The 21,910-nt window shown below is 48.2% G+C and overlaps 1 protein-coding gene across 1 annotated transcript; it reads right to left on the bottom strand.

The window, feature by feature from the left end:
• Nucleotides 1-1,840: 1,840 nt before the first annotated feature.
• On the bottom strand, nucleotides 1,841-21,367 carry MIOX (myo-inositol oxygenase). Its single transcript, XM_083402423.1, has 10 exons — nucleotides 21,301-21,367; nucleotides 17,063-17,143; nucleotides 15,397-15,477; nucleotides 14,259-14,421; nucleotides 11,099-11,166; nucleotides 9,534-9,643; nucleotides 9,272-9,339; nucleotides 7,984-8,033; nucleotides 3,678-3,790; nucleotides 1,841-2,157 (listed from the first exon to the last, which is right to left on the bottom strand). The coding sequence occupies exons 1-10, from the start codon at nucleotides 21,316-21,318 to the stop codon at nucleotides 2,049-2,051; spliced, it is 861 nt and encodes a 286-aa protein (XP_083258549.1). The 5' UTR covers nucleotides 21,319-21,367; the 3' UTR covers nucleotides 1,841-2,048.
• Nucleotides 21,368-21,910: the final 543 nt, after the last annotated feature.

Genomic DNA, 21,910 nt, shown 5'->3' with positions numbered 1-21,910 from the left:
GTCTTGTGGCTTGCTCTTTGGGGCGGCACGCCCTTAGCCACGGGGGATCCTTTTCTACATTGGTCTTCCAAGTAGAAATGTAGGGGATTTGGTCTGGGTGGACATTGATAATATTTCTCCAGAGGGGGTTGATTAATTGCAAGTCAAAGGTTCCCTCGGAGGGCCACCTGGTCCCCTGTGTCGGCCAGTCAATTGCACAAAGTGTTCTGAATCTCTCTTTTTTCAACTTGAGTCCCCAGTCATCATTTTTTGTAGCCGCCTTCCAGTTGTTTAAGAAACATTCCAGGGGGGTACATTTATCTTCCCCCGGGGAGGTGCATTTACTTTCTCCCGACCCCATCTTGATTTTCCTCAACAAAGTAAAAGTAATCCGCTCCTAGAGACAATTTTATTCAGGCAAGCAACTCTCACTCCAGACTGTGACTTGAACGTGCTCGCGCAGTCAAGAACTGCACAGTTCACATACGCTTAGCCAAGGGGAGCGCTAAGCCCCGACCACTCAGACATTCATCCTTTCACTGGATTACTTTGGCACACTTCACACACTTTCTTCCCCAAAAACCTCCCTTTCCCCGTTCCCCAACCACCTCCTCTTCCCGGCGGCACCTTATTGCCACTGCCAGGTGAGACTGATCAGGTCTCGTGCCCCTTTCCCTTGGGCTTACCTTTTTCCGTCTAGACCCCCTTCCTTCTCCTTCTCCTTTCCTTCTCCGGCCGGTGCTTTCTCTCTCTCGACCGAGTGTCTCCACTCCGAAGCGGTCTGGCGGACTCCCCCCACGAATCTGGTGGAGTGCGCGCTTTTGGAATTCGCCAACGGCCTTGGAGCTGTTCACCGCAGTCGAGCCTGGCCTCCAGGTATTAGGGAGGGGCTGAATCCCGGAAAAGAGCCCCCAGATCTGAAGCCTTATTTACCACGGGGATCCAGGGCCTGAGCCCATTTAGCACGCACTCCCTACCTCGGAGGAGACAAAGGCACCAGGGACCAGCTTCTTCAGAGAGAAAGGTTTTTATTTTCATATATGAATGGCACCAGTGGAATTGATTCACAAAGACTGGCGCATTGAAACAAAGGAGCATTCAGCTTTTATCCCCCTCAGTTCTCCTCCTGCCCCCCCTTTACACCCAATCATATGCATCCACCTATATGCATCCACCTACCTTCTTGGAGCATGGGGGGAGAAAGGCAACCTTACATTCCTACGCATGCTCAGTTTGGTGACTTACTACGTGTCCTATTCTCTCCATATACGCTCTCCATATACGTGTCCATTCTCTCTCTCTATATATGTGGCCATTCTTACTAGGGGCCATTCTAACCTAACAAGTTTGACTTGCCTAAGATACTATCAGAAGATAATAGCATTGCTAGAGTCTCCAGCCAAACTTGTTTAACCAGCTTAAGAGATACACGTCCCACTCCCTTCAATAAGATACACGTCCCACTCCCTTCAAAGTGACCATTAACAGGTAACCTGCCAGACAGGAGATAAACAACGCACTCAGATTTCTGCTGTAGACCGCCATTTCTGTGATGTAGGTATGATGTATCTGGGGGTGGTCTTGGACTCCAGGGTGGGCAATTTAAAATGTCTATATAAGGGCTGGCACACCTGGGTTCTGGGTCCTCCTCCTCCTCCTGTGTGGGAAGGGGGCACCCTGTTGCAACAGCTTCAATAAAGATCAGGCTTACGAGCTGCTTTTCTTCTCAATATTCTCTGTCTGGCCTCTTATTTTCTCCGACTGTTGGAGAACCTACAAAGGACTCTATAAGGGCTCTTGTGTCCCCCATAAGGAGAATGAGGGCAGATTTCTGTTCATTACAATTAGAATAGCATTTTATTGGTTTTTGACAGAGGGATCTTGTGCCATTTCGAATGGATTTCGCCATTTTTCGGAAAACATGCTGAAACGGCCTGAGGTGTGTTGCCCTCCCGTGTGTTTCCTCGCACCCGGTTCCTTGCAGTTGCGAAGTCATCGAGAGATTGGCACGCGTCCATCCTGCAGCAGCGGCCGGGTCGGCGACAAGGAAGCAGAGCCCGTTTGGGGCATCACCAGGAAAGCTCACCTGGGCAGTACTTGTCAATCAGGCTCTGGTAGTACGGCTTCAGCTCCGACGGATTGGGCAGCTCCCCAGTCTTGGTGTACAGGTCGAACTTGCTGCAAGGGGGTGGAATAAGGAAGGTGGGGTTGCTCCCTGGTACCCACAGAGTGCCGGCTGTTGTTGGACTACAAATCCCATCATCCCTAGCTAGCAGAACCCAGGGGTCAGGGATGATGGGACTTGTAGTCTGACAATAACTGGGGACCCAAGATTAAGGAACACTTGCCTGGCTTGGGGGTCCAAGGTGGGAGAGGGCAGGTTGTGATCCAGATTTTGAACCCCAAGGGTCCCAGATTTCATCTCCAGTGGCATCTCCAAGGAGGAGACTCCCCACCCGGGGAGCAGCTGCCAGTCAGTGCTCACTGCACTGAGTTAGATGGGCTCTCTGTTACTGATGGGTTTCTATTAGTAACAGTGCAGATTGAGGTTGAATCCTGCCAAGATAGAAGTACTCTTTTGGGGGGTCAGGGGGTGGGTGGGTGTGGAGGACAATGGGATAATTGTGCCCCTGAAGGACCAGGTGTGCAGCCTGGGAGTCATTTTGGACTCACAGGTGTCCATGGAGGTGCAGGTCCATTCTGTGTCCAGGGTAGCTGTCTACCAGCTCCATCTGAGACCCTATCCGCCCGTGGACTGTCTCGCCAGAGTGGTGCATGCTCTGGTTATCTCCTGCTTGGACAACTGCCATGCGCTCTACGTAGGGCTACCTTTGAAGGTGACCCTGAAACTACAATTAATCCAGAATGTGGCAGCTAGACTGGTGACTGAGACCAGCAGCTGGGACCACATAGCTCCGGTCTTGAAAGACCTACATTGGCTCTGAGCACAATTCAAAGTGTTGGTGCTGACCTTGAAAGCCCTAAATGGCCTCGGTCCAGTATACCTGAAGGAGCGTCTCCACCTCCATCGTTCTGCCCGGACACTGAGGTCCAGCTCCAAGGGCCTTCTGGTGGTTCCCTCCCTGCGAGAAGTGAGGTTGCAGGGAACCAGACAGAGGGCCTTCTTGGTGGTGGCTCCCTCCCAGTGGAATGCCCTCCCATCAGATGTCAAGGAAATAAACAACTATCTGACTTTTAGAAGGCATCTGAAGGCAGCCCTGTTAAGGGGAGTTTTTGATGTCTGACATTTTATTGTGTTTTTAATAATTTGTTGGAAGCTGCCCAGAGTGGTTGGAGAAACCCAACCAGATGGGCTGGGTATAAATAATAAATTATGGTGATGATGATGATCCAGAGCACCTATTTTGAACCTCAAAGGTCACAGATTTAATCTCCACGTGGGAGACTTCCTACCCTGGGGAGCAGCTGCCAGTCAGTGCTGACAGCACTGAGTTAGATGGGCCCTCTGTTTTTATATACCCATCTTTTCCTCCGAGCTCAAGGTGGCATCTTGGTCTTTGCTTCATCCCCACAACTCCTGCAAGGTAGGCCAGACTGAGAATTGGCAACTGGGGACTGGGACCCTTGTCTCTCGGGTCCCGGTCTAGCACTCTAACCACTGCACCATGCTGCTTCCTGAGAAGAGACCCCAACGCCTCCATCCCTGCCTCTCCCTCCCTAGGCTTGCAGCCACGTACTTGAATTCTTTCACCCAGGGCAGCATCCGGAGGTCGTCGTCATTGCACAGGTGCATGTAGTCTCCCCCTGTGTGCCAGGGATAGAAGGAGTGGAAGCGGACCATGTAGAAAGCCTGCAGAAAAGGGGGAGGAAAGCAAAACTGCGTCGGCCTCCACTGCTTTAGAGCACAGAGGGGTGTGCAAAGAGAAAGCCATGGAGCCCTGAAGCTTTGGGAAAACCCCACTACTGCCACCCCCCCCAAGGCAAGCAGGGTGACTTTTGGACACACCCAAGACAAGGCGGAATCTCTGGGGTTGTCGTTGTTGTTGTTTAGTCGTGTCCAACTCTTTGTGACCCCCTGGACCAGAGCACGCCAGGCCCTCCTGTCTTCCACTGCCTCCCACAGTTTGATCAAACTCATGTTTGTAGCTTCAAGAACACCATCCAACCATCTCGTCCTCTGCCTTCCCCTTCTCCTTGTGCCCTCCATCTTTCCAAACATCAGGGTCTTTTCCAGGGAGTCTTCTCTTCTCATGAGGTGGCCAAAGTATTGGAGCCTCAGCTTCAGGATCTGTCCTTCCAGTGAGCACTCAGGGCTGATTTCCTTCAGAATGGAGAGGTTGGATCTTCTGGCAGTCCATGGGACTCTCAAGAGTCTCCTCCAGCACCAGAATTCAATAGCATCAATTCTTTGGCGATCAGCCTTCTTTATGGTCCAGCTCTCACTTCCATACTTCACTACTGGGAAAACCATAGCTTTAACTATATGGACTTTTGTTGGCAAGGTGATGTCTCTGCTTTTTAAGATGCTGTCTAGGTTTGTCTTTGCTTTTCTCCCAAGAAGCAGGCGTCTTTTAATTTCGTGACCCGAAGTCAAAGCAGGGGCGACTCCTTCATTGCACTGCCAACGCAGATGCCATCAGAATTTAAGAACTCTGAAAATGTTTCGTCGGCAAAAAAGCAAAAGGAAACTTATCAGTCGTTTGTGGGAGAGCTGTTGATGGAAATAAACCTGCTTATCTCACATGGACTTTGCTCCTTCTGCACCGCCTCTCCCTCCAGCAAACAACATGCTAATTAATTGCTGATAAGGAATTTGGTCTTAAGATTTTTCTTGCCGAAATAAAAACAAATCTGCCCTTTGACCCTTCTTGGCAGCCTCACTTTCCCCGTTTAATTTCTACCCAAAATGGATTAACTTGGAATAGCTACCGCTCTGCATTGGATTGAATAGCTAACGGCTCTGTGAGGGACGTGGGTGGCGCTGTGTGTTAAACCACAGAGCCTAGGACTTGCCGATCAGAAGGTCGGTGGTTCGAATCCCCGCGACAGGGTGAGCTCCCGTTGCTCGGTCCCTGCTCCTGCCCACCTAGCAGTTCGAAACCATGCCAGCGCAAGTAGATAAATAGGTACCTCTCCGGCGGGAAGGTAAACGGCATTTCCGTGCGCTGCTCTGGTTCGCCAGAAGCAGCTTAGTCATGCCGGCCACATGACCCGGAAGCTGTACGCTGGCTCCCTCGGCCAATAAAGCAAGATGAACGCCGCAACCCCAGAGTCGGTCATGACTGGACCTAATGGTCAGGGGTCCCTTTACCTTTACCGGCATTGGTAGTACAGCAGGATCGTATATTACGTGAGTGTTATGATCTGGCGACGGCTCATACATGCAAAAATGAGTATCCTTGAACTGCCCCTGTCAAGACCACCCATCTGCAGCCGGCGCACCAGGCAGGTCTTGCCCCCCAAGCAAGGGGCAGAGAGCTTTTAATAAGGTCTCTGCCTTCCTTCCTGGGCAAGTCCCACTAGGCAGGCAGGCTCTGGGATGCTCTCGCGAGATCTCTCCAGGCCGTCCAAGCTCCCACGACGTCTCATGTCTGTGTGCCTTGCAAAGTTCTGGGGTAACCAGGAGAAATTGCTGGCATTGTTTTGAGGAAGAAAGTAGGGGTGTTTCCGGTCTCCACCAACCCTCAGGCCAACTACTGCTGCCTGAGCCCATGTCCCTCGCAGCTGCTGCTGGCTCAGGGCTGCCACATGTTCTGTGCATTTATGCAGGAGCTGAGCCTTTCCTGCCCTGCGGTGCGGTGCAACTACTCTAGCAATGTAAGAGAAATCAGCAAAGGAAAGTTTGAAAGAACATTGGAAGCTAGATATTCAGGAACAGATTTTAGATGAAAATTGGGAAAGAATCTTTTGGCAACCACCCTTTGTTGCGACCTCTAGGATAATCCAGGAACAAGGGTTGAAGTTTGTACAAAAATGGTATTACACACCTGTAAGGTTATATCATATTACAAAATCTGGAAGTAAGAATTGTTGGAGGAAATGTGGAGTGATGGGAACATACAGTCATATGTGGTGGGACTGTCCATTAGTTAATTAATTTTGGAAACAGATTGGTATAGAAATATTGGGAATTGTGGGTAGGGAGGTGGAAATATCTAAATTAATGGTGCTTATTAGCCAGAGTAGCACCGAGTTAGAAACAAAAGATGAACGCAGATGGGTAAAATTGATGGTAATTGCAGCCAGACAGGTTATAGTGAGTAATTGAAAAAATGCAGAAGAGTTGGAGTGAACCAATGGAGGAAAAAACCTGAATAATATTATAATTTTAGAATACCTAACTGTGAAGATACACAGAATGAAAGATACTCAGTGAGAAAGAGGAGGCTTGGTTTGAGAAAATACTGAATTATTTGGGTACGTTTGAACAATTTGGGGCAATTGAAATGTTAAAAGTTAAATAAACCTTGTGGAGGGAGGAGTGTTAAGGTATATAGAATTGTACTCAGGGTTGATTTGAATATGTTATTATTGATCATGTATACCCAATGTATCAGCTGCCTGGGGGGTTTCACTGCTTGTGTTTTGGTTGCTGGTAAAAAATATTTAAAAAAACAAACCAAATAAAATGTAAGATGAACCCTGCAGAATCAGGCCCATGGCCCTGAGCATCCTCTTCTCAGAGCGGCCAACTAGGTGCCTCTTCTGCTGGGAAACCTGCCTGCAAGAGCCTCCTCTCCTCCTGTGGTTTTCAGCAGCATTGGTGCCTCAGCTGTGGAGGCACCATTCTGGCTCAGAGCCACCAATAGCCCTCCATAGTTTAACTACACATTGCATGAAGTACATCTTGAATTTTTCAGCATCATTGGATACCCAGGAGTGCCAGCATTGCTCCCAGTGGTTCTCAACCTGTGGGTCCCCAGTTGTTGTTGGACTGCAATTCCCATCATCCCTGAGCTCTGGCCTTGCTAGCTAGGGGTGATGGGTGTTGTAGTTCAACAACATCTGGGGACCCACAGGTTGAGAAAGGCTGCTCTAATCAGTGGAACCAGCTGCACCAGGAAACACTTTTCTTCTTTCTTCTTTGGCGATCCCGTAGCCGAGTAGGATTGTCTTCCACAAACACGGTTTTAACAGTGAGTCCTTAAGTGACTGTGGAGGCCAATTCTGGATCCACACGTCCTTCCACAGTGGGGACATTGGTTTCCGGGTGGGAGCTGATCATGGTGAGGGTTTGCCAAGTGTGTCTTCCTCTTAGCACATTTCTCCCTTGCGTCCTGAGTTCAAGTGTCTTCAAAGCCCATGACACCTTTGGTCAAGGCTGTTCTCCAACTGGAGCACTCGCAGGCCAGTGTTTCCCAATCATTGGTGTTCATACTACATTTTTAAAAGATTTGCCTTGAGAGAGTCTTTGAACCTCTTTTGTTGACCACCAGCATTACGCTTTCCATTTTTAAAGTTCGGAGTAGAGTAGTTGCTTTGGAAGATGATAATCAGGTATCCGCACAATATGACCAGTCCAACAAAGTTGATGTTGAAGAATCATTGCTTCAACACTGGGGATCTTTGCTTCTTCCGGGACACTGGTGTTAGTTCGCCTGTCTTCCCAAGTGATGTGTAATTTTTTTTGGAGACGCTGTTGATGGACAGCTTAAAGAAAAACACAGAGAGCAAAACCAACCCCTGTATAAGGAAACACTTTGCACAGACCTCAGACAGGTGTTAGCAAACTCGACTCTCCCTCTTTGCTTCCAATAGAGTTTCCTTAGCCTCACATTAGGTGCTGATGGTGCTGGCATCCTTACCAACTTCCAAAAGGCAAAACATTTTGACTCAAGAAAATCACCATTTTATAGTTCAAATCAGGGAAAATAAATACAGTCAATGGACAAAAGTACAAAGATTCACAAAATGTTTAGGGGTATGCGCCTGTCCCCCCCCCCCCCGAAAAAAAGCACTGGCTGTTATTATTTTACCAGGAACAAGTAGGAACAAACAAGTAGGAATGCATTTGGGGCATAGATGGTGAGATCTTCAGCTTACCTCCTGAGGGAGAGCAAATTTGTTGTGCTTCATCACTTTGTACATGTACTCTGGAGTGGAGAGAAGAAGAGAAACAGAAGACAAAAGGGGCCTTTGTCTCCTCTTCTGGGTACTTCTAAACTGCTCGTTGTTTTTGCTATTTGAAAGGCACAATGCACTACAGACTTTGTTTAACAATCAAAGGCTTGGCGGTCTTGAGATATTTGCTGATGCGAGTTTTGGAAGTGACACTACAGACAGGAAAAGCACATCAGGAGTTTGCTACATGTACAACCAGGGTCTATTTGATTGGCCGTGCAAGAGGCAAACAACAGTAAGCTTAAGTTCTTGTGAAGCTGAACTGAATGCACTGTCTTATTTGCTTCTGGATTGTGAATGGTTGTTACAATTGTGTAAAGACATGGGAATTAATGTAAAGTGTCCAATCCAGGTTTATCAGGACAACAAAGCATGTTTGGCTTTGCTGACTTCTGAAGGTTGTAAGCAAAGCACGAAACACCTGCAATTGAAGCTGCAACATGCTAGCGAATGTGTTCAGAAAGGACTCGTAACAGTGTCCTACATGCCAGGAAATGAAATTCCTGCTGATTTGTTGTCCAAGCTTGTTCCGAGGGATCTACACTGTACCTATGTACAGAAACTGGGTTTGTACTGATACACTGCCCAGTGGTGTTCACAGAAAGGGGGAGAATGTTAGGTTTCTGTTCGTGCCACTGTGCAGTGCTTGGAGTCACAAGACTCTGTTTACATTCCAGAGATTCCAGACTGTTGGAAGTCTCACGGGAGACAGGAGACGGATGTTGATTTTACTGGTTTCCTGTTTCTTTGTACCAATTGCCCCTCTGCTTTCACAGAGAAAGGATGCATATTATTTTCTGTCTGCATAGTTAGAAATAAAACTCTTAGCAATGCAGCTCATATGTCTCGTCCTTCTGCTGCTGCTTGGATACTCTGCATAATGGGAACGTGCCTGGAGCCTCATCAAAGGCTTAGGTCGTTAGTCACCGTCAGAGGACTCAACTGGAGGAGTAGCTCGGTCGAACACAAGTCCGACAGGCAACAGATTCAGGCTCCACGGCACAGAACAGACATTTGCAGAAAGGAAAGTTAATGAAGAAATACATTTGATAGCAAGGGAGATCATTTGCTTGATCCAGTTCTATAGAAGCTCTCCACTGCTTCATAAGCAGTGGATGTCATAAAACCTCTCCACAAGCTTAGTTGAAACTAACTTTTTAATTTAGCGTTCCATAGCCTCCTGCCTCAGATGCAAAGCTGGGGCTCTTACCGTCGTGGCCCCAGGACATCAGGACATTCTCCAAACCACAATGAGGCTGGTAGATCCCATACTTAGTGCTGAGGAGGAGATAAAGAGAAGACAAATCTCATGGCTTGCTCCCCAACGTACCTCAGGCTCCTTCTTATGAATGGTCCAGGGGTTATCACAAGAGATGAGGTCTAGATGGGCTTCTTAGGTTTTTGTCCCTCCAAATGAAGGGCTCTCTTTCTCCTGCTCACGGAACAAAACAGGGATGCGAGCAAATGCTTACTTGTACAAGGGGTTCGTCATGTCGGGGTTGTTGTGGAAAGTGGAGTCCCGAAAGACAACAGAGTCCTGGACCTTGCAGCCCACTGGAAAAGTGTCGCCCACCACGGCCCACTGGAAGAAATGGAGGGGAAGGAAGGGCAGGTCAGTGAGGGTCCCCCCCCCATTCCTCTTGGCCGTCCAGAGTGCCTGCAAAACCGTTTGTTCTTTGGCCTGTTTTGCTGAGCCTCCATCCCAGCCTTGTGTTCATTTTCAATAATAGACCCGGCAAGGACTGGGTGTGTCACCTTTCTCAAGGAGAGGAGCTGAACTGGGCTCCCCGGAGAACCACAATATTGTCAATCCCCCAAACTCATCCCGTTTGTGCAAGGACGTTGCAGCTTCCCGCTCCTCTCCCTGAACGCCCCCCTGCACCATCCCCAAATCTGCCTCAAAGGCCTGGAGAGGGATCCCCAGAATAGATCTTGAAGGGCAAGGGAAGAGAGGGATGGGAATTTGTGTTATGTAAGTGGAGATTCTTCCATGAACAGATCACTTCATTGGATATACCCGTATTTTTCACTCCATGACACACTTTCCCCCTCCTAAAAAGTAAGGGGAAATGTTTGTGCGTCTTATGGAGCGAATGCAGGTGGGAGGCTCTGCTCAGCGCTCCCTTTAAAGAGCCACTTGGAGCGTGTGTGTGGCACTTGGGGGCTTTTCCGGGAGGTGTGGGAAGGCACAGAGGGCAGCCCGTCAGTCCCTTCCCGCACCTCCCGGAAAAGCCAGCAAGAGCAGCTGCCAGGCTCTGCTGAGCGCTCCCTTGTAGGAGCTCCCTTTTGTCCCTCATCCCGCTTTGCTGGGAAGCCAGCAGAAGAAGAGGCGCTGCGCAGCTATCGCTCTTGCTCTGCCGGCTTCTCAGCAAAGTGGGAGGAGGGACGGAAGGGTTTAAAGCAAGAAAAGCGAGAGCCTCTTACATGCTCTGCGCAGAATATTTTTTTTCTTGCTTTCCCCCTCTAAAAACTAGGTGCATCTTATGGAGTGAAAAATATGGTAATCTAGCAGCTGCAACAACATATTTTAATCATGATTGGCATTCTTTTGGGATGGGGGGGTTCAGTCTGGATGATGTGGCCCAAGAGGTTCCGTGGTTTAGACCACAGCGCCACCCACGTCCCCCATATCCCTAATAAACCAGTGTCTCCACTGACTTTCATTCCAAGGAAGCCAAACCCTGGACTCCCCAGAGTCTCTCTCTGCTCAGAGTTGAGTGGTGTGTAAAACTAGCATGATTGCATATGCCCCTTCAGACTGGCACTTCTATGTAGCGTATAATAAGTTCGTTGGCTAAAATACAACATTACAGATGTCAAACGCAGGTGAGCAAGGAGGGGTCAGGTGAAATTTTGCCCCGTTTGGGGTTCCTAGGCACCCCTGCTAAATTCCCTGATAGGGGAAGATTGGGGAGGGCATGGTCTCTCCTGCCCAGTGACCCAGGAACTGAGCATTAGGCAAGGGAGCCCCAGAGGGGCAACTTGCTTAACGGGGACCACGAGGGAGACTGGGCAAGTGTGTAACCTTTCTGCTTACCTGTGGCTCACCAACGAGTGCCAAGATCTTTCCAATGTCATGAAGTAGCCCGACCAGGTGAAACCAATCTGCGGCAAGAAAAGAGAGGCGGCACATGTCATACGTTGAAAGAAAATTGTATGAAAAGGATGTGCCAATGGTGTTTAGCTCCTAGCAAATTAGCAAAAAAAGTATAAAACAGGCTCAAATGTATGCTGGAAGTGTAAGGAAAAATAAGGCACCTTTTATCATATGTGGTGGAATTGTAAGGTAGTAAAAGGATTTTGGGAAATGATATATGATGAGTTAAAAAAAAGTTTAAAATAACCTTTTCTAAACAAACCCGGAAGCCTTCCTTTTAGGAATTGCAGGTGCTGAAATCCCAAGAGACTCTCTATCTGTGTGACCACAGCTGTGCAGATGTTATTGGGCCAGAGATGAAAATAAAATAAAGTCCCTACCAGAGAAGAATGGCAGATCAAGTTGATGGACTATGCCAAAATGGCTAAAATGACCGGAAAACTCAGAAATCAGGAAGGCCAAAATTTTAATAAGGAATGGGGGAAATGTATACCTTATCTTGACCACTGTCAACGGTTAAAATTGTTAGTAGGATTGGAATACCACTTGTAGTTTAATGGTGAATTTTGGATACAATGGAGATGTGAAATATTTGGATCATCATAAAAGAAACAGGAGGAAATAATAGGGCAGGATAGAAGTCCAGGAGATTCCTTGGATTCTTGTTTTGATGATTTAACGTTTGATATAGGATTGTAAAAATTTAATCTGAAAAACCAAATGAATAAATTTTCAAAGAAAAGAGAGGCGGCCCATTTGACGCGGAATAAACTCTCTCTCCCCACGTCCCGCTGCCTTCGTGCCATCACAGAAATCTATGGTGCAACCATCGAAGGTGGATGGAGGAGTGCTCCCACACTCAGCACATTGGAACTCACGGACATCCCATAAAGCTAAATATTGGAAGATTCAGGACAGAGAAAAGAAAGGACTGTTGATGGCTACTAGTCAAAATGTCTCCCTCCACAGCTGGAGGCAGCAATGCTTATATATATATATAGAGAGAGAGAGAGATTTTAACATATAAATTATAAAATGTACCACAAATCTTATCACTTATACAATCTTTTTATACTTCCATCAGCACCTCTGATGATCCACCGTTTTAACCACTTCTTATGTTTTTCTTCACATATATTGCCTTTATGTCTCTTAACAAATCATCCTTTCCCTTCTCCATTTTTGCAATACTTCTAATAATACTCCTCACAAAACTTCTTGCCACCCAACAACGTCATCTGATCTTCACAAATACTTTTCAAGTAGTCCGTAAATTTACTCCAGTCTTCCATGAATTTCTGGTCCCGCCAGTTTCGAATCCTTCCTGTTAGTTTATCTAGTTCTGCATAGTCCATTAACTCCATTCTTCAATCGACGGTAACTCTTCTAGCTTCCATTCTTGGGCCAGTAATATTCTTGCTGCTGTTATTGCATATAAAAAGAGCTTACATTCCTTTCTATTTATATCACTCCCCACAATGCCCAGTAAAAATGCTTCTGGTTTCTTTATGAATGTATATTTCAACATTTTTTTTCATCTCATTATACAGTGGTGCCCCGCAAGACGAATGCCTCGCAAGACGGAAAACCCGCTAGACAAAAGGGTTTTCCGTTTTTCAATGCGCTTCGCAGGACGAATTTCTCTATGGGCTTGCTTCGCAAGACGAAAATGTCTTGTGATTCCTGGGGTTTTTTTTCCGCTCCCCACCCCCTTTTTCTAAGGCACTAAGCTGCTAATAGCCTTTTAGCAGCTAATCCGCTAATCCCTTAAGCCTTTAATAGCCGCTAATAGCCGCTAAACCGCTAATAGCGCTAATCCGCTAATCCGCTAATCCGCTAATGGGCTTGCTTCGCAAGACGAAAAAACCGCTAGACGAAGAGACTCACAGAACGGATTCTTTACGTCTTGCGAGACACCACTGTATAACGGAGGCAGCAATGCTTCCGAATTCCCGTTGCTGGAAACCCCAGGAGGAGAGAGGGCTCTTGTGTGTGAATCCTGCTTGCTGATTTCCCAACAGGGCCAGTGTGAGGACTGGAGGGTGGGCGAGATGGGCCATTGACCTGATCCAACAGGCTCTTCTCGTGTTCCTATTGTTTCCAACAGTGGGAGAGGAAAAGAAATCTATTCCCACTTTTCTGCAGCAGCAAAGATTTTGTTAGCCCAAAGATGGAAACAGGAGTTACCAACCAAAGAAGAGTGGCAGGTGAAGCTGATGGACTTTGCAGAACTGGCGAAACCGATGGGAAGGATCCAGAACCAGCGAGACCAAGCATTCCAAAAGGACTGGAACAAATATATATTACATTTGAAAGAAAACTGGAAGCAATTAACACCACTGTCAGGGTTATCTGAAGATCTGTAAGGTGAAATTGCTGCCTATTCAGGTCGAGTAATGTACCAGTAATATTTTAGGTAATGATACAACAAGCATTGGGGACGCAGGTGGCGCTGTGGGTTAAACCACAGAGCCTAGGACTTGCCGATCAGAAGGTCGGTGGTTCGAATCCTCGCGATGGGGTGAGCTCCCGTTGCTCGGTCCCTGCTCCTGCCAACCTAGCAGTTCGAAAGCACGTCAAAGTGCAAGTAGATCAATAGGTACCGCTCCGGCGGGAAGGTAAACGGCGTTTCCGTGCGCTGCTCTGGTTCGCCAGAAGCGGCTTAGTCATGCTGGCCATTTGACCCGGAAGCTGTACGCCGGCTCCCTCAGCCAGTAAAGCAAGATGAGCGCCGCAACCCCAGAGTCGGCCACGACTGGACCTAATGGTCAGGAGTCCCTTTACCCTTTACCTTTACAACATACGAAGCGAAATGTAAAGATGTAAAACATACGATAGGAAACGAAGCGAAATGTAAAGATGTAAAGTTCAATTTTGTAAACCATCCGATGGGAGGGAAGTCATTAGGCTCAGATGAACCAAAGAAATAAAATAAAAGGGTACGATTTTATGTAATGTGACTATATGTCAAACTATAATATATATATGTGTGTGTGTGTGTGTGTAGACACACACACACACACACACATATATATATCACACTACTAAAAAAGAAGACGAAAAGAAATCTATCCCCCAGGTGGAGTCGCCAGCCACTCACCTTTGTCGGGATGTGCCCTTCGGATGCCCTCCGCCGTCTGATAGGCATGATAGGAATTGGGGAAGTCGACGTCTGGGTCCGATTCATCGACCACGTTGTCCAGCAGGTCCAAGGCCTCCATGATGGTCATCCGACGGAGACGGCAGCCTCCATACTCCTCGTTCTAGGGAGAGGGGACTGTGAGGACACTATTATTGAACTGTGGGTTGGGGGAGCTCAGCCAGAAGGTGTAGATCAGTGGTTCCAAATAATTGAGCATTCAATTGCTCCTGTTTTGTGTTGTTGCTTTTCTTAGTGGGCCATGCAAACCACTGTCCTGAATAATGCTTTTCTTATCTACAGTGGTACCTTGGTTCTCAAATGCCTTGGTTCCCAATCGCCAAAAACCTGGAAGTAAGGGTTCTGGTTTTCGAACATTTTTTGGAAGCCGAATGTCCAATGCGGCTATTGTTTCCGGGGCACCTGCACCAATCAGAAGCTGCGCCTTGGTTTTCGAACATTTTGAAAGTCGAATGGACTTCCGGAATGGATTTAAGTTTGGCGCTTTTGTTCTTGCTATTTAGTTTGTGTTTTTCTTGAGGCTTTTTTGGTTAATTTGTTTTTGTGGCTGTGTGGGATCCAGTTCAGCTACTGATTGATTGTGTGACTGCAGTACATTGATTATTGCTTTTGTTTTATAGATCAGTGGTCTCGTTCGATAGTAAAATTCGCATTAAATTGCTGTTTTAGGGATTGGTTTTAGAAGTCTGGAACGGATTAATCCATTTTGCATTACTTTCTATGGGAAAGCACGTCTTGGTTTTGGAACGCTTTGGTTTTGGAACGGATTTCTGGAACGGATTAAGTTTGAGAACCAAGGGACCACTGTATAGGGTAGGGGGCACCGGGGATGAGTTGATGACGCCAAGGGAGAAGGGGCCCAAAAACATTTGGTGTAGATTTTGGGAAATGTTCCCGTTTCAGGGGTCGGAGAGTGGCGTGTCGTATGCGGAGAGATTCACTTGCCTTTGATGTGCATCTTTCGGAACCCTTTTGAGAACTGATACCTGAGCTGCAGAGGAGGACCCTCCATTGCTTGTAAAAGTTGGGCGTGATGAGCCTTCCTTACCACTGGAGACCCCCCCCCCAGCAAACCCACCTTCCTCTGTACAAAATCCACCGTCTGGTTGGTGTGCATCTGCAGGTACGTGTTGTACACTCGGTCCATCAGGGGCCCATCCTGAAAAAGACAGGATTGAGAGAGACCTTTGGCTGATCCATCAGCTCTTTTGGGGCGGGGAGTGGTTCTTTTTTAAAAAAATAAATAAATTTGTATAATAAATGTCTCTTTCTTTTTGAAGGTGACCCAGAAACTACAACTAATCCAGAATGCGGCAGCTAGACTGGCGACTGGGAGCGGCTGCCGAGACCATATAACACCGGTCTTGAAAGACCTACATTGGCTCCTAGTACATTTCCGAGCACAATTCAAAGTGTTGGTGCTGACCTTTAAAGCCCTAAACGGCCTCGGTCCAGTATACCTGAAGGAGCGTCTCCACCTTCATCGTTGAGCCCGGACACTGAGATCCAGCACTGAGGGCCTTCTGGCGGTTCCCTCACTGCGAGAAGCCAAGTTACAGGGAACCAGGCAGAGGGCCTTCTCAGTGGTGGCACCCGCCCTGTGGAACGCCCTCCCATCAAATGCCAAGGAAATAAACAACTATCTGACTTTTAGAAGGCATCTGGTTGGCAGCCCTGTTTAGGGAAGTGTTTAATGACTGATGTTTTATTGTGTTTTTTAATATTCTGTTGGGAGCCGCCCAGAGTGGCTGGGGAAACTAAGCCAGATGGATGGGTATAAATAATTCATAATTATAATTATAATTATAATTAATTAATTAATTTGTTTGAGCTGCCTGGGTGGTGTTAATATATTCATTTGCTAGATTTATATCTCAATTTTTTCTCCAAGGAGCTCATGGTGGCGTTCTCACCCCTCCCCATTTCATCTCCATGACAACCTTGTGAGGTGGGTTAGGCTGCAACTGGCTCCCAAGCTCACCTGGTGAGTTTTGTGGGCGAGTGGGGATTTGAACCCTGCTCTTCCAGATCCTAGTCCAATACTCTAACCACTATGCCACATGGGCTCTCTTGTTAATGTCTCTATTAAACAATTATTGTGCTTTCTCGAGGTGGAGCCTGTTTCTTCTTAACTGCTCCGGCAGTTACATTTTGTGGGTGTCATCACCCGTCCCTCTCCCGGGTCTTCGTGAGATTGCTTGGAAAATACCGTATTTTTTGCACCATAGGACGCACCAGACAATAGGACGCACTTTGTTTTAGAGGGGGGAGAACAAGAAAAAAAAATTCTCCCCCTCTCTGCCCAGCGCCCCTTCAGCGAAGCGGCAGGAGGTGCTGCGCAGAGAGGGGGAGAACTTTCCCCCTCTTGTTTTCCCGCTCTAAAACAAGGTGCCATTTAAGGTGTGTTCAGGCAGCTACCTTGGAAGCCTGGAGAGCGAGAGGGGTCGGTGTGCACTGACCCCTCTTGCTCTCCAGGCTTCAGGTTCCTTTCAACCTGCTCTTTGGGGCTGGCGGGGGGAAGCCCTCCACCAGCCCCAAAGAGCAGGTCAGGGAGCAGCGGAAAGGCGCAGCGGAGAGGCTCCTGCCATAGCCGTGTGTCACCTCTCCAGTCGGGAGAGGGTCGCGGGGCTATTGCGTCTTCATAGGACGCACACACATTTCCTCTTCATTTTTGAAGGGGGAAAAGTGCGTCCTATAGAGCGAAAAATACGGTAGATCCCTTTCCGTGGCAGATCTGCACTCACCTTGAAATTCCTGTAGTCCCCCTTGGATTTCCCATTCTCTGCATCGCTCTCTGGCCTGTACACCTCTGAAGGGTCGCAGCCCTGAAGAAAAAGGCTCTGTGAGAGGTGGGACTTTTTTTAAAAAAAAATTAAATAATACATTTTATTCGTATTTTCCATATAACAACAACACGAGAAGTATCAAAAAATAACAACACACAAAACACAAAAACCAGCATACTAAAAAAATCCATATCTTACAAGTTAATAATATAAACCCTAAAAAGAAAAACAAACATTGACTTCCACCAATCCCACAGCACCTCCTTTATCTCTCCTTGTGTCTTCCTGTTTTCCTTATCATCTCTATCCTAGCATCCAGATATAGATCCCTCTTTCTTATCCTTTCGCTTCACAAGGTTATTCCAGACTCAGCCAGATTTCTGCCCTCGAAGCTTGTCTTTTGAGTTATTCATTTAGGCACTCCCATTCCTTTTTCACTTTACTTTTTTGATTTTGTCTTATTATATTTGTCAATTTGGCTAATTCTAAATATTCTGAAAGCTTACATAACATAACCATTCTCCCCTAGTGGGTAACTGATTCCCTTTCCAATACTTAGCCACCAGGATTCTTGCTGCAGACGTCGCGTATAAGAAAATTTTAGTTTTGTCTTTTGGAATATCATCATTTAAAATTCCTAAAAGGAATGCCTCTGGCCTTTTACTATATGATATTCTTAGTATTTTCTTTATTTCTTTGTGGATCATGCTCCAAAATTTCCCAATTTCAGGGCACGTCCACCACATATGGTCGAAGGTTCCTTTTTGTTTATTACATCTCCTGCACTTATTATTATGTTTTATTCGTTTTTGCCAGCGTTTCTGGCACCAGGTACCACCTGTGATGCTGTGATGGCCTGGGATTCGGACTCGGAGGCTGAACCTGAGGAATCCCAGCCTGCACAGGATCCTCCGCCTCCAGAACCAGCTGATCTGGGGCTGGGGCTTGAGCCTGAAGGGTCCTCACCTGTGCTGGGTCCTCAGGTGCAGGCACCAGCTGAGTCTGCTCTGGCTCCTGAGGTGATGGAGGACCCATTGCCTGCAGGTGCTCCACTCTCAGCCCCGTCAGGGGAAGGTGAGGTTGCCTCTGGGTCCGGGAACCCTCCAGCCTCTCCTGAGCTGCAGAGGCTCAGGGCAGAGAGGCGGAGGGAACTAAGTTCCCGCAGGAAGAGTGCTCACCTCCAGGCTAGGAGAGGCGAGTCACCAGAGGATCGGGGCCGCCCTATGCCTCGGGGCAGATAAAAGCCGGCCAGCCCTAGTCCCAGCTTGCGGGAGCAACATTGTTGGTAGCCTGCTCTTCTGCCAGAGATCCTGACCTCACCCGATTCCCTGCCTTGGACCCAGCTTCAGCTTTGACGGACAGCCTCCATACCGCACCCTCCACCTCGGACTGGACTCGGATCTTGCCGCACAGTTAACCCTTGGGACCAGCACAGATGCATTTTCATATAGTTCTCTTTATTAGGTAACATGCTGTGAAATTTATGTGACAGCTGGGACTTGGAAGGGGCAGAAGGAGACCTGAATAGCAGTCCAGCTCAGCACCGCCTCCTTATGCTTCTATCCAGAGCAGGGGTGTAGGAGGGGGGCGATGAGGGTGGTGACAGTCAGCACACCGTCTGCCTGCCTGCAACTCCCATGCCTACCCCTAGCCGTTGGGGTAAGAGGGGGAGCTACGCCGCTTTGCCGTATGCATTCCCTCTTTCCCCCTTCATTTTGACAGCTTGCGGGAGGCTTGGGAGTCGTGGGTGGGCATGGGTGGCTTGCTCTGCCCCTGGCTGCAGGGCATGTGCGCTGCTCTGGGCAGCCGAGCGGCTATACTGTGCTGCTGCCCACCACCAGTCCCCTCAGGAGCATGCCCGCCCTTGGCAGGGCAGACATACGCTCTGCCGCTGATCCAGAGCAGAAGGAAGATTACTGTTGGGGTCTTTGCGGAGGGGTCAGTCTGGATGATGCCCTGAGTTCCTTCCAACCCCTGGGGTCCTGCACCCAGGGAGGGTTAGAATCCGAGAGAGAGGAAGTTCCCGAATTGATCAGATATGTTGCTTTGCAAGACAACGATCCTAGCTGGCCTCATGCAGTTAAGTGTCACCCTCAGCATCCCAAAAGAATGGGCCAGGTTGCGAGAGCTGCAACTGTGAGGGGGCACTCCAGGCTAATGGGTGGGTCTTTCCTCCACCCCATCACCTGACCTCCACGTAGCCAGAGTTTTGGGATGTGAGCTGAGCTGGAAGCGGGCTGGAAGGCACAGAGATCTGCTTGCTCTGTGCTGTATCCATGGCTGTGATGAATGGAGAAGCCTAGATTAGTTGGGGTTTTAATGCTGTGAGCCCCTCCGTGTGATGCTCAGGATAGCACAGTCAGTAGAGCATGAGACTCTTACTCTCAGGGTTGTGGGTTCAAAGGATTCCTGCATTGCAGGAGGTTGCAGGCACGTCCAACTCCCAAGGGACTGTGATCTACTCACAGTATTAAAGAAACTGGTCGTGATCTACCCATTTTCATTGGAGGATGCACCAGAGTTGTTCAGCTTTTTTTTTAGGGAGCCAGAGTTGTTGAGCTATTTTTTATATGTGTAAATAGAGACATAGATCCTAAAACACCACCGTCTCCTCTGACCTTCACTCCAAGGAAGCAGAACCTGAGTATAAGCATCCGGAACCCCCTGGAATCTCGCACTGCTAAGGGTGGCACCTAACATTATGATCCAGAGATGGGGGTGCGATTTTTCTCTCTTTCTTGCCCCTCCAGGTAAGATTTGCTACCAAGACAAGTCCAAGATGCTGCTATTGGTATACAAAGCCCTTAACAACTTGAGTCCAATTGACCTACGAGATTGCCTCACCCATATCCATGCAATTGGCTGCTGCAATTCACGGAACTGGCCCCGCTCCAAGCGCCACATAATATCCCTTCCACATTTGTAAGAACTTGGCCTTTTAGTGGAACTTTGGAACTCCCTGCCTATGGACCCCAGGCAGGCTCCTTCACTGTACCGTATTTTTCGCTCTATAAGACGCACCAGACCATAAGACGCACCTAGTTTTTGGAGGAGGAAAACAAGAAAAAAATATTCTGAATACCAGAAGCCAGAACAGCAAGAGGGATCACTGCGCAGCGAAAGCAGCGATCCCTCTTGCTGTTCTGGCTTCTAAGATAGCTGCGCAGCCTGCATTCGCTCCATAAGACGCACACACGTTTCCCCTTACTTTTTAGGAGGGAAAAAGTGAGTCTTATAGAGCAAAAAATACAGTACTTTTTTCCGACACCTGAGAAAAACCCACATACCCAGAGGCTTAGAAAGGTGATGCAAGTTTTAATCTGCATTCGTTTTATTGTTTTATCTCTTTTGTAAATAACTTTAGTTTTGGGGTTTTTTTTAAAACAACCAAGTGGTATATAAAGTTTGTGAAATAAATAAAAATGAATAATTTCATTTGTCGAAGAGCTAGGGAGATATTTTTGGATCTAATACTCAGAGGAAAGGAGTAAAAGGTAAAGGTAAAGGGACCCCTGACCATTAGGTCCAGTCATGGCCTACTCTGGGGTTGTGGCGCTCATCTCGCTTTACTGGCCGAGGGAGCGGCGTGCAGCTTCCGGGTCATGTGGCCAGCAGGACTAAGCCGCTTCTGGAGAACCAGAGCAGACACAGAAATGCCGTTTACCTTCCTGCTGGAGCGTTACCTATTTATCTACTTGCTCTTTGATGTGCTTTTGAACCGCTAGGTTGGCAGGAGCAGGGACCGAGCAACGGGAGCTCACCCCGTCATGGGGATTCGAACCGCCAACCTTCTGATCGGCAAGTCCTAGGCTCTGTGGTTTAACCCACAGCGCCACTCGCATCCCCGAGGAAAGGAGTAGGCCTGCATAATATGGGTTTTACCATCCCTGCATTCCCAGACTTTGCCCTCTATCCTGGGGTGCCTGTCTCTGAATGGAAGCTGCTTCTACCAAGTCAGCATCTAGCTCCACACTGTCTGCACGGATTGGCAGCTGCGCTCCAGGGTTTCTGCCAAGGAGCCTTTTCCAGCTGCACCTGGAGATCCCAGAAAAGCTTGAACCCGGGACTTTCTGCACGCGAGGCCAATGCTCTACCGCTGAGCTCCAGCCCTCCTCCAGCACCCCTTTCCCATTCGGCCTCCTGCCTTCTCCCAACGGAGGAGCTTTGCTGGGAAAGAGGGGCTGCTGCTCACTCACCACGTTCACCACCTTCATCCTTGCAGCTGTGGGGAGGGAGATCTCTGGGGAGTCAGCAGCACCTGCCCTGCTGTTTATAGCCTCTGGTCTTATGTAAGGAGGCGAGGCTGAGCTAACAGGAGCCGGAACCGGGGCCAATAAGTCACCTGTTAACCTGCCAGGGGCCAAACTCCTTTCTGAGCAGGGCATCCGAGCAAACGATTAATGTTTTGAAGTTTGCAGCATCCTGCGAGGAGGAGGAGGAGAAGACTCTGTAGCATCCTATGAGGGGGACAGACGCAACTCCTCCCTCCGACTTTGTTCACAAACAAGCCCTGGGCTTCCCCAGATCAGAGCAGAGGTTGATATTGGTCAGTTGCCTTGGTGTTTGTGTCTCAGGTCCATGGAGCATGGCCAAGCACCCTGGCAGCAAAGCCGGACCCTGCGCCCTGTTCCTTCATTGTCTGGCTCAAGGTGGATAATGTGATAGGAATTTTGAGGTCTGAGATATATGTTAAATGTTCACAATTGTACCAACCAAGCACGTACCTAGATCAGCACAGGAAGACCGACCTGAAACCATTTTTGATTCCTAAACTGTCCCAAACTGACAAAATGTTTTCTCTGCAAG

Source organism: Podarcis tiliguerta (genome assembly GCF_965153285.1).
Source record: "Podarcis tiliguerta genome assembly, chromosome: 10".
Lineage (NCBI taxonomy): Eukaryota > Metazoa > Chordata > Lepidosauria > Squamata > Lacertidae > Podarcis > Podarcis tiliguerta.
This window is presented reverse-complemented; position numbering and strand designations above follow the sequence as displayed.

Coding starts and splice junctions, on each gene's coding strand:
- MIOX (XM_083402423.1), bottom strand. Junction 14,422..15,396: donor TGGATTTTGTACAGAGGAAG/GTGGGTTTGCTG, acceptor CCCTCTCCCTAG/AACGAGGAGTATGGAGGCTG. Junction 9,340..9,533: donor ATGACGAACCCCTTGTACAA/GTAAGCATTTGC, acceptor TCTCCTCCTCAG/CACTAAGTATGGGATCTACC.